The 12,795-nt window shown below is 43.9% G+C and overlaps 1 protein-coding gene across 1 annotated transcript in view; it reads left to right on the top strand.

The window, feature by feature from the left end:
• The first annotated feature begins 12,112 nt into the window (after nucleotides 1-12,112).
• IGFBP4 (insulin like growth factor binding protein 4) overlaps nucleotides 12,113-12,795 on the top strand; it is an 80,153-nt gene continuing 79,470 nt past the window's right edge. Inside the window, exon 1 of the mRNA XM_030220839.1 lies at nucleotides 12,113-12,678. Coding sequence (XP_030076699.1) covers nucleotides 12,333-12,678 — 346 coding nt within the window. The 5' untranslated portion in view covers nucleotides 12,113-12,332. The remainder of the gene's footprint in view (nucleotides 12,679-12,795) is intronic.

Genomic DNA, 12,795 nt, shown 5'->3' on the forward strand with positions numbered 1-12,795 from the left:
CCGGTGGTGGACGGAGATGGGGGGGCCCCGGGGGCGGCCCTACCCCGGGCCTGGCCCAGTATCTCGGCACCCTGCTGCTAAGATACTTATGGGGAACAGGGCTGTTTCACCTATGGGCAAAAGAGCCCTATATAACAGGTGTCCCATATGTAACAGCAGCCATGATGTGATTTGTCTCTTTGCCAACCCCCCCCTCCCCCAGTTTTTAGGTTGGATTCTTCTGCATCCCAACATGAGAAAGCAAAAGTTTAAAGATGATTGTGCCTTGGGAGAGGCAATCTGAAAAGAATACTTGATACCTGAGGCTGATATTGTATTCATTATATAAGGGCCTTACGGTAAAAGACCTTCACCGTTTACAACTAATTCAAAATACAGCTATTCACCTCATAACTGAAACTGGGAGGTTTGAGTTGAGGAGTGGCCTAGTGGTTAGGGTGGTGGACTTTGGTACTGGGGAACTGAGGAAGTGAGTTCAATTCCCAGCACAGGCAGCTCCTTGTGACTCTGGGCAAGTCACTTAACCCTCCATTGCCTGCCGCCATGAGTGGGAAAGCGTGGGGTACAAATGTAACAAAAATAAAATAAAAATATTACGCCTCTCCTGAAATATGCGCACTGGCTGCCTCTTGCACACCAGAATGTCTACAAAATCCTCCTTTTAGTATAAAATTCACACCTCTGGAAAGCCAACATATCTTTACCAACAGCATTAAAAAGAGTAGTGATGCACCATTGTTAAAAGAAAAACAACATTGACCAGGTCAAACTTTAAAGTTACCGGCCAGTATCCAACATCCCATTTCTAGGAAAACTTATAGAACAAACAGTCTGTGTTCAACTCAGTGGTTGGCTAGAAGACAGAAACGATCCTCGTATCCCTACTAGATGATCTTCACAGAAACTGAGACAGGGGATTTGCCTCAGCTTTTGACCCTGTGGACCATGATATCATGCTAACACAACTGACAGAAGCAGGTATTAATGGAATAGTACTTGCTTGGTTCAGATCCTATTTATCAGACAGGCCACAGTCCAGTTTGGCAGCACCTCATCGCCACCATGGGCACTGACCTGTGGGGTACCACAAGGATCAATACTGTCTCCTATTCTGTACAATATCTACTTCAAGCCACTAGCCGAGCTGATTCAGTCGATGGACACTCAGTTCTACATCTACGCGGAAGATGTGCAGCTTCTCATACCCATTGAACCTGACTTAGCTACAGCCCTGAATAAACATTACCTGTCTAACATCAATTCAAGAATGGGCTAAACACAATACATTTTGCCTGAACCCAAGCTTGTCTGGGTCCCTAACACAAGTAGACACATACCTGACATAAAAACCTCTTTTGGGAAGTATGAGCTCCCCCTCAAATCAAAAGTCAGAAACCTTGGAATTCAACACTTACTCTGATTCCCCAAATCCAAGCAATCTTCAAGAGCTGCTTCTACTATTTGCTGCCTCTCTCCGTACATTGCAAATCTTATCCCAGTTGTGCACGCCATGATAACATCATGATTGGATTACTGCAATGCACTATACAATGGTCTGACTACAAAGGGTCTGCACCAGCTCCGATTGGTTCAGAATTCTGCAGCAAGACTAATAGAAGGTTGCAAGCGATGTGACCACATCACACCATTTTTGCAAAAACTTCACTGGCTACCAGTACAATACAGGGCTACATTTAAAACTCTCTGTCTGACCTTCAAGGCCCTTAAATGAAATGGCCCTGAGTGCATGAAGAACACCCTCTACACACCTCCAAAGACACCAAGGTCCTCCTAAGGAGTATCCATAACCATACCCTCTCCAAAAGACATTACACGATGTGATATCCGCAACTGAGCCTTCTTTGAAGTAGCCCCCACACTCTGGAATGGACTCCCTGAAAGGCTCCGCTCAACACAAGGCTACCGCTATTTCAGGAAGCAGGTGAAAGTTTGGCTCTTCAACCAGGCTTTTAATGGAAGAAGTAACTAACTTGTTAGTCTCACAGACACATACAAGGAGTGACATGGGCTGTACATACTGCAGCAGGACATGTTTATCCACTCCTACCCTAGATGAAATAATATTTAATCACCTCTCTGACCTCATGTGCAACTTTTTTCTTTAAATTAGTTCCCTTATTTTCTAACTCTTCTTACTCTCTTACATAAGTACATAAGCATTGCCATGCTGGGACAGACTAAGGGTCCATCGAGCCCAGCACTCTGTCACCGACAGTGGCCAAAAGAACAAGCAATTTGTCCCGCCCATTCTAGAAATACTGTATTCCCTCGTCCATTCAATAACATTCTATGGCTTTTTCCTCCAGGAAGCCGTCCAACCCTTTTTTTGAAGTCCGCTAAGTTAACCGCCTTAACCACCTTTTCCGGCAGTGAATTCCACAGTTTAACTACTCATTGAGTGAAGAAATATTTCCTCCAATTCGTTTTAAATTTACCACACTGCAGCTTCATCGCATGCCCCCTTGTCCTAGTATTTTTGGAAAGCATAAACAGACGTTCCACATCGACCTATTCCATTCCACTCATTATCTTATAGACCTCTATCATATCAGCCGCCTTTTCTCCAGGCTGAAGAGCCCCAGCCTCTTCAGCCTATCCTGATAGGGAAGTCGTCCCATCCCCTGTATCATCTTTGTCGCCCTTCTCTGCACCTTTTCCAATTCCACTATGTCTTTTTTCAGGTGCGCTGACCAGGATTGAACACAATACTCGAGGTGCGGTCGCACCATGGAGCGATACAACGGCAGAATAATATCCTTATTTTTGTTTTCAATCCATTTCCTAATGATACCCAACATTCTATTTGCTTTCCTAGCTGCAGCAGCACATTGAGCAGAAGTTTTCAATGTATCATCTACGATGACACCTTGATCCCTTTCTTGGTCTGTGACTCCCAACGCTAAACCTTGCATGACGTAGTTATAGTTTGGTTTCCTCTTTCCCACATGCATCACTTTGCACTTGTTCACATTAAATGTCATCTGCCATTTAGTTGCCCAGTCTCCCAGTCTCGTAAGGTCTTGAGATGGCCGGCCATCTCCTGAAGCCGGTGAAATCGGTATTATGGAAAGCTGATTTTGGCTGGCTCCAACTGCTTTCCATCGCAGAGCCGGCCAAAGTTAAAGGGGGCGTTTCGGAACAGTATGGGAGGCGGGACGGGGGCATGCTTATGAGATGGCCGGCTTCGGCCGATAATGGAAAAAAGATGGCCGGCTCTGATGAGCATTTCGCCGGCTTCACTTGGTCTATTTATTTTACGACCAAGCCTCAAAAAAGTGCCCCAATTGACCAGAGGACCACCATAGGGAATCGGAGATCACCTCCCCTTACTCCCCCAGTGGTCACCAACCCCCTCCCACCCCAAAAAAAAAGTAAAAAACTTTTTTTTGCCATCCTGAAATGCCATACCCTTGACAGCAGTATGCAGGCCCCTGGAGCAGTTTTTAGTGGGTGAAGTGCACTTCAGGCAGGTGGACCCAGGCCCATCCCCCCCTACCTGTTACAATTGTGGTGGTAAATGGGAGCCCTCCAACCCCCCCCAAAACCCACTGTACCCACATGTAGGAGCCCCCCTTCACCCATAAGGGCTATGGTAATGGTGTAGAATTGTGGGAAGTGGGTTTTGGGGGGGATTTGGGGGGCTCAGCACCAAAGGTAAGGGAGCTATGCAACTGGGAGCTATTTTTTTTTTAATTTTTAGAAGTGCCCCCTAGGGTACCCGGTTGGTGTCCTGGCATGTCAGGGGGACCAGTGCACTACGAATGCTAGCTCCTCCCACAACCAAATGCCTTGGATTTGGCCGGGTTTGAGATGGCCGGCCTCGGTTTCCATTATCGGCAAAAACCGATGCCGGCCATCTCTGACATTTGGCCGGCCCCAACCGTATTATCGAAATGAAAGATGGCCAGCCATCTTTTTTGATAATACGGTTTGGGACCGCCTTTTGCCTTTTGATGGCCACCGGCGTTTGATTATGCCCCTCAATGTGTTTTTTCTGCGTTGAGTTTTAGTTGAAATGCATCCGCTCATGAGTTCATGATTTGCAGGCTGAGTTTGATTTTGTTTGTGATTTCTGTTAGATCATGTTTGAATGGGATGTATTTCGTGACATTGTCTGCATAGATGTAGGGGTTAAGGCCTTGGTTGGATAGGGATTTGGCTAGTGGGGTCATCATTAGGTTGAAGAGGGTCGGTGATAGTGGTGAACCTTGGGGTACACCGCATTCTGGTTTCCATAGTGGTGAAATATTCGATTTTGATGTCACTTGGTATGTTCTTTTGGTCAGGAAACCCTTGATCCAACTAAGTACCTTTCCACCGATTCTGAAGTATTCTAGGGTGTTTAGTAATATTTTATGGTTTACCATGTCGAATGCACTAGACATGTCGAATTGTAGGAGGAGTACATTTTTGCCTGTTGCAATTTCTTGTTTGAATTTGGTTAGGAGAGTGATTATTACTGTTTCGGTGCTGTGGTTGGAACGAAATCCTTATTGTGACTCGTGTAATACTGAGAATTTGTTTAAGTAGTCGGTAAGTTGTTTGGTTACCATGCTTTCCAGCAGTTTGAGTACCAGAGGGATGGATGCTACCGGGCGGTAGTTGGTGATTTCATTTGCTTTTTTCTTTGAATCTTTAGGTATTGGGGTGAGTAGTATGTTGCCTTTGTCCTTAGGAAAGAGTCCATGTTGCAGCATGCAGTTTAGGTGTGATGTGAGGTCTGCTATGAAGTGTTGAGGGGCTGATTTTATTAGGTAGTTGGGGCATGTATCCAGTTTACAGTGGGATTTGGCGAACCTGTTAATCGCTTGGGCTATGATTTCCTCGGTAAGGAAAGCGAAGTTTGTCCAGATTCGGTCTGCTGGGTATTCACCGAGGATTGGGTCCAAACAGTCCATGAATTTTTCGATGTCAGTAGTGTTCTGTGGTAGCGTGGTGCGTAGGTTTGCAATTTTCTCATTGAAGATTTAGCAAGTTTGTCTGCAGATGGTATGTCTGTGTTGGTTGTGGTAACCAATGTGGTACCTTTTAACTTATTCACGAGTTGGTTAAGTTTATGCGTGTCTTTGTAATCTAGCCCTATTTTGGTTTTATAATAAGACCTTTTGGTTTGTCTTATTGCATATTTGTATTTTCTTTGCATTTGTTTCCATGCGTTGAGTGTGTGTACATCTTTTATTTTTGCTCATGCTTGTTCAAGCCTCCTGGCTTGTGTTTTTAGTTTTTTTAGTTCTTCGTTGTACCATAGTATCGAGTTGTGTCTAATTGAGGTTCTTGTTTGTAGTGGTGCTATTTCGTCTAATAAGCTCCTGCATCTGTTATCCCAGTTTAGGAGATAGTGTATGGAGTCCGTTTGTGCTGTCCATTCGTTGTTGTATATCTGTTGCCAAAATATTTCCGGGTCTACTTGGCCTCTCGTGGTGTAGGTTGTGCGTTCATGTATGTGGTATGAGCCTTTCTTTCGCCATTGTAGGGATAGGTTTAACTTGTGGTGGTCTGACCATGGAATGTCAGTCCATTTTGTTTCTAATAGTATAAGGTTCTGGTCAAAAGACAATTTGTGTGTAATAAGGTCGAGCGTGTGCCCTTTGACATGGGTTGCTTGCATATGTGGCCATTTCAGGCCCCATAGTTGGAGGAATTCCATGCATTACCACCTATAACTAGGTGGTTTCCATAAAAACATTCATAATCAACCACAAATACAAAAACATTACTCAGCATCAAACAGACTCATGTATAATTACCAAAACGTAGAAACAGTTTTGTTTTCAAAAGTTTTTTAAACTGCTTAAAGTCAGAGCATCGCCGAAGCTGGCCAGATAGTTTAATCCACAAGGAGATTCCAGCTGACACAAAAACTGAAGTTCTTGTATCAGCGTATCGCAATTACATTACTGCATCAACAGAAATATGCATACTTGATTCTAATCTTAACATATGTCTGGGACGGTACACCTGTAGTGCTTGCTTCAGGTAAAACGGAGCAGAAGCAAACAATGCCTGATGAACAATTGTCAGCACCTTTTTGTGCCACTGGAAGCCAGTGTAGTCGCTTAAGAGTAGGTGTCACAGGTGAAAATCTAGATAAACCCACAATTGTTTTCACAGCAGCATTCTGGACTATCTGCAATGCCTTAACTCCTGAAGCAGTCATACCAATGTACAAGGCATTGCAGTAGTCCAGTCACATCAAAATCATACTTTGAACCACACAACGATAATCATACAAAGTAAGCATAGATTTTAATCTACAAAATCATATATAATTGTCTAAAGGCTGTCTGGACAACATTAGCAACCTGGGATTTCATTGTAAGCATATGATCCAGCATCACCCCCAACAACTTCATCTCTTTCTTAACCAAAACACTTGTATCTCCCAAGCAAACAGTCTCAGGCCACTCTTTCAATTCTTCCTGTCCCACAATCATTACCTCTGTTTTTTCACCATATTTAAAACTAAACCATTCTCTTCCATCCACTGTTTCACTCCTACCATATATCTACTCAACTGCAAATTTAAACTTTCTCCCCACTTCAATATTGAAAAAAAATTGCACATCATCTGCATACACTCGATAATTAACCCTTAGTGACTGAAACATTTTACCCAAAGGTGATAATTATATATTGAATAACAGTCTTGACAGGGCTGATCCCTGTGGAACTCCACATTCTACCTGTATAGATGTTGAAACCTGCAATCCACTCCTCGCTATCATTGACCTTCCCATCAAATATGAAGCAAACCACTGCAATACTCACCCTTCAACCCCTAAACCTTGTAACTTATCAAGCATCAATTTCAAATTAACAGAATTGAATGCACCAGAAACATTGATGATGTATTGAAACCCTCTGCTCAGTGTGCAGCGGCAGCTAAGAAAGCAAATAGAATGTTAGGTATTTTTAGGAAAGGAATGGAAAACAAAAATGAGGATGTTATAATACCTTTGTATCACTCCGTGGTGCGATCGCACCTCTAATATTGTGTGCAATTCTGGTCACTGCATCTCAAAAGGATATAGTGGAATTAGAAAAGGTACAGAGAGGCGCAACAAAAATTATAAAGGGGATGGGACGACTTCCCTATGAGGAAAGGCTAAACCAACTAGGGCTCTTCAGCTTGGAGAAAAGACGGCTGAGGGGAGATATGATAGAAATCTGTAAAATAATGAGTGGAATAAAATAGGTAGATGTGAATTGCTTGTTTACTCTTTCCAAAAATTAAATTCATTTCCAGAGAATGTAGTAAAAGCAGTTAGCTTAGCGGGATTTAAAAAAGGTTTGGATAGCTTCCTAAAAGAAAAGTCCATAAGCCATTATTAAAATGGACTTGGGAAAATCCACTGCTTATTTCTAGGATAAGCAGCATAAAATGTATTATACTGTTTTGGGATCTTGCCAGGTACTTGTAACCTGGATTGGCCACTGTTGGAAACTGGATACTGGGCTTGATGGACCTTCAGTCTGTCCCAGTATGGCATTACATATGTACAGGGATATTAGACAATAACACATGTTATTATCCATGTTTCATTTTAAGCAATTTACAGTATAAATCAACAATATCTCAACACTATGAGCATGCCTAAATCCATATTGAAAAGGTTCTAGTCCATCAACTCTCTCCACAAGTTCATCCAATTGTTTCAAAACTATTTTTTCCCAAATTTTTCCCAGAAATGGAATAGTTGAAATCAGTCGATAATTAGATAATTCTGCAGGATCAAGTCCAGTATGTTTCAAAAATGGCTTTATAGTAGCTTGTTTACAAAACCGTGGAAAAACACCATCAGACAATGATTCATTTACAATCTGGCAAATAGACGGTGCAACCTCTTGGGACAGCGCACGCAGCACTCCAGTCGAACAGGGATCACGTACGGACCGTATTGGAGTAATCGAGCAAATTATTATTTCAATCGCCTTATCCTGCACCAATTCAAATTCATTCCATATATCAACCCCATCATCAACAAGCTGCACCTTCTTCCGTTCTACTCATGTGGCCATATTCACTTTTAAGCTGTCTAACTTAGCAATGAGAAAATTTACAAATAAATCTGCATCTGGCCCCACATCTGTTTCCTTGATCTTATAACCATACATCAAGAAACATATAGTTTGGTATAACTCTTTAGGTCTATGCAATGCTCCTACTAGTCTCAGTTGAAAAAATTGATTTTTTACATCCTCACAAAAATGCGTATATTTACACAACCAAATATGATAACCATCATAATCATCAACATCTCGAGTTTTCCGTCACTTAAACTCTGCTTGTCTCAACTCACGCCTCACCTGCCAAACGCCTGACGTTTTCCATAGACACGGATTGTAATCAGTTCTCACTTGTACCTCTCTACTCGGGGCAACGACATCTAATGCTTGCTCCAATGTATGCACCCAAGTCCCTACCATATCTTCCAAAGAATCAGAATCCCAAAACTGCAAACTTGAGGACCAAACTGCCCAGAGATCTGCCACCTCAAAATGCGGCCTAATTTGCATTTTCCTCTGAATCTCACCAATCTCTTTTTTTGTCCCACACACGTTTAATTCAAATAAAATGAGATAATGGTCCGGCCATCCTACCGGCCTCCCTAACAATCTTGCCTTCAAAATAGGTGACAAAAAAATTAAATCCAACACATGTCCTGCTGAATGAGTAGCTTCATGTACTATCTGACACAATGAAAGTGCTTCCAGTAAGTAAAACAACAGATGTTCTTGTAATAAAAACATCCCCCTCTGGCACAAAAGGGATATTAAAGTCACCTAACAAACAACTTTGTCACATCAATGGAAAGACCAGCTAAAATTTGCAATAAAAACGAACAATAATCACTCCAGGTGGGAAATACACCATGCGAAAGGCAATATCATCATTTATAACAAGAACACATTCCCCACATTCATTCACCTCAACACACACCAATTGTAATTTCAAACGTTCTTTCTAAAAAAAAAATCACAATCCCCCCTTCACACTGCCTAGAACGACATGCCCAATACCATTTATATCCTACAGGACAACATTGTCTTATTACTACTACATCAGTTTGCAGAAGCCACGATTTTGACACACATAACACATCCATCTCTTCAACATTCAATAAATCATAAATGAATTCAGCCTTTTATCTAATCTTGCATTCAAATAAGCAGTCTTCAAGAATGAGCCAGCAACCTCCTTCGCATCTACAATAGGAATGGATCCACAGAAGCTTAGCTGAAATTGGGTGGCGGGGGGAAGAGGGGTTGGTGGTTGAGAGGCTAGGATAGGAGAGGGCAGACTTATACGGGGTCTGTGCCAGAGCCGGTGATGGGCGGCGGGACTGGTGGTTGGGAGGCGGGAAATACTGCTGGACAGACTTATACGGTCTGTGCCCTGAAAAAGACAGGTACAAATCAAGGTAAGGTATACACATATGAGTTTATCGTGGGCAGACTAGATGGACCGTGCAGGTCTTTTTCTGCCGTCATCTACTATGTTACTATGTTATAGGTGTATTCTTCAAACAATTGGTCACTCCTGGATAATCACACCTACATCTTTTTAAATGACATAAAAGTCCCATATCTGCCTCCCCCATCATCACCTCAGTCGTTGCTATTACAATCTTAGCACAACACCAAGAAAAGAAAAAAAAAAAGAAAACAGAATAAAACTGGAGTCAGTGATCAGGTCATCTGCCCACAGCAAAGCCAATAGCAAACTAGACCTGGAGACCTGAAGCAGAGAAGTCTGCTAATACAGATTCCAAGGGAAGGAAGTTCAATAGCAAGAGGGCTGGTTAGTCCTTAGGTTACTGTGAAGTTTCCTGTTTTCTGGCAACCTCTTTTAACTGAATCCCAGTCAATTGCTGGTACCTAGGAGTATGGTCCTGCTGGCTTTCTAACACAGTTTAGTTAACTAACTGGGCTGATGGATAGGACACTCATCCTGGGCTGATTCCATTTTAACATCTCACTGGGGTCATGTCCTTTCATATATAAAGGTGAAAAATGTGGTTAGGAGGAATGAGCCACTGGAGTCTATGGACAGGGTTACCAGGACAATGACATTGAAGTCTATCAAGATGAATCATGGAGGTAGGAGGGGAGATACCACTAGATGTTAGAAAGAATGATGAGATGAGGAAGGAGGTTGCTACTGGATGTTAGAGGGAATGGTGAAGTAAGGAGGGGGGATGCCACTGTATATTGGAGGGAATGATGAAGCTGAAGGGAGGATGTTGCTGGATATTGGAGGGAATGATAGGGTTAGGAGGGAGGATGCCACTGAATATTGGAAGGAATGATGAGGTTAAGAGGGGGATGCCACTGGATGTTGGAGAGAAGGAGGATGTTAAAATGGGGGATAGCCACTATATGTTGGAGAGAAAGATAGTTAAAAGGGGGGCTGCCACTGGATTTTGGAGGAATGATGGGGTTAGGAAGGGGGTTGCTACTGGATGTTGGAGGGACTGCTGAAGGAGTGGAGTGGAGGAGTGGCCTAGTGGTTAGAGTGGTGGACTTTGGTCCTGGGGAACTGGGGTCGATTCCCACTGCAGGCACAGGCAGCTCCTTGTGACTCTGGGCAAGTCACTTAACCCTCAATTGCCCCAGGTACAAATAAGTACCTAAGCCGCATTGAGCCTGCCATGAGTGGGAAAGCGCGGGGTACAAATAAAAAAAAAAGGGGGTGAAAGATGCTGCTTGATGTTGGAGGGAATGATGGGGTTAGGAGGGGGGGTGCCACTGGATATTGGAGGGAATGATGAAGTTAGGAGGGGAGATGCTGCTGGATTTTAGAGAGTATGATGTGGTAGGAGGAGGGATGCCACTGGATGTTGGAGGGAATGGTAGGGTTAGGAGGGGGATTCTGCTGGATGTTGGAGGGAATTATGAAGTTAGGAAAGGGGATGTCATTAGAGTTTATGGGGTAAAATAATATGGTCAAGGTGAATAATAATGGTGGCAGTGGTGATAGTTGGGCGGGGGAGGGGGATGGGGTTGTCACTGGAGTCAATGGAAGTGAATGGCATGGTTAGAAGGGAGAATGCCACCAAGACTTAATGAACTGAATACTTCAGTGCAGCTCTGAATTCTAAGTAGGGGAACTGCAGGATGCACGATCATATTGATCACCACATAGTTGATAATGACAGCAGATAAAGACCTGAATGGTGCATCCAGTCTGCCCAACAGCCACCCGTATCAATTCATGATTAAAACCAACAGTGAATGACCACAAAAGTTATTTGGTCTTTTCTGCAATTATCATCTAAACTCAGCATAAGTGATGTGATGCCTGGGAGATTTCTATTTTATCCCTCTCCCCCCCCCCCCCCCCCCCAGTGATAGATGGCTATTTTCAGGTGAGAGTCACTATTTTCTTTTTCATATCTGCATCTTTATTGGTTGTACCTGAGGTCAAGCACAGAATTTCCAGAGCTGGGCTGTTGACAGCAGATCTGCACATGGTACAAACATTTTCTCGTGAGACTTTCGATACTGAATCAGGGGCAATAATGGGACCCCACAAAAAGGCATCACCCAGCCTTTAAAAAGAAAGCTTCTTGAGGGAGGGGTGCATGGGGATGGTGTCACCCTTCACCAAAGTCCCTCCTATTGAGGTGAGCCTGTGACTCTTGCCCGTGAGTAAGGCTGCTGAGATCACTGCAGGGTGGGGGTGGGAAGAGGGCCAGGGTTTTGTTTGAATTGGATTTAGGTAGTGGTCATAAAGTATTTGGAACTCTTTGGCTTGGATCTGATTTAAGGCCGGGACCTGGCAAACTGTCATTGATGTCATGAAATTTGCATCCCGTATACATCTCTTCATTTTCTTCCTTTCTCCAGTCTCTTTAGCCCAAACTTAGCTGCAATTTCAGCTGCTTTAGAATCTCAACCCTTCCCTGTCTGTCTTTGGGTGATTAAAGACTCTGAGATGGTGGAGGACAGGGAGAGAGCTCCTTTGCTTCTGTGAACAGTTCCCACTCTCTCTCTCTCTCTCTGTCTCTCAGCAGTAGGGAAGATGGGGGTGTGGTTAGAGGATGGTATAAAGTCCAGAGGCTCAGAGCTTGCACTGAAAGCACAGAGTCCCTCTTTACAAAGAATGCCTGTACAACTCTGCTTGGTCACTCATCATACTATACAGCCCTGGGTGTCTGAAGCGCTCTCTTGATCCCTATCAGCACTTTATCTTGGACCAGTACTCCTGTCTCTTGCCATCACTGGATGCACCTCACACTCACCAGCTTGCCTGAACTGCACCATCTCCAGTTGGTCCAATCCCCTAACGCCTGGTCTCTCATTTTACCATGCAGCCTGGCGGGCTGTCTGCCATCATGCTCCTGGCCATAAGTGGGCTTTGTGTGACCGACGAAGCCATCCACTGCCCGCCATGCTCAGAGGAGAAGCTAAGTCGCTGTAAGGTGCCTGTGGGTTGTGAGGAGCTTGTGCAAGAGCCAGGCTGTGGATGCTGTGCCACTTGTGCCCTGAGCATGGGGACACCCTGTGGGGTTTATACAGCCCGCTGCGGCTCAGGGTTGCGCTGCTTCCCACCTCGGGGAACTGAGAAACCCCTCCATACATTGATGAATGGACAGGGACTCTGCACAGACCTGACTGAGATACAGGCCATTCAAGAAAGCTTCCCGGCAACAGGTAAGTCTGCTTTCTTCATCATTCAGTGCTATATGACAGTATAATCATGCTGGAGCAGTGACATCTTTCCCAAGCCTCAGCTAAAGGGACATCTTCAGGGTTGGCAGGGTACCAATC

This window comes from Microcaecilia unicolor, chromosome 12 (assembly GCF_901765095.1).
Source record: "Microcaecilia unicolor chromosome 12, aMicUni1.1, whole genome shotgun sequence".
In the NCBI taxonomy this organism is placed as follows: Eukaryota; Metazoa; Chordata; class Amphibia; order Gymnophiona; family Siphonopidae; genus Microcaecilia; species Microcaecilia unicolor.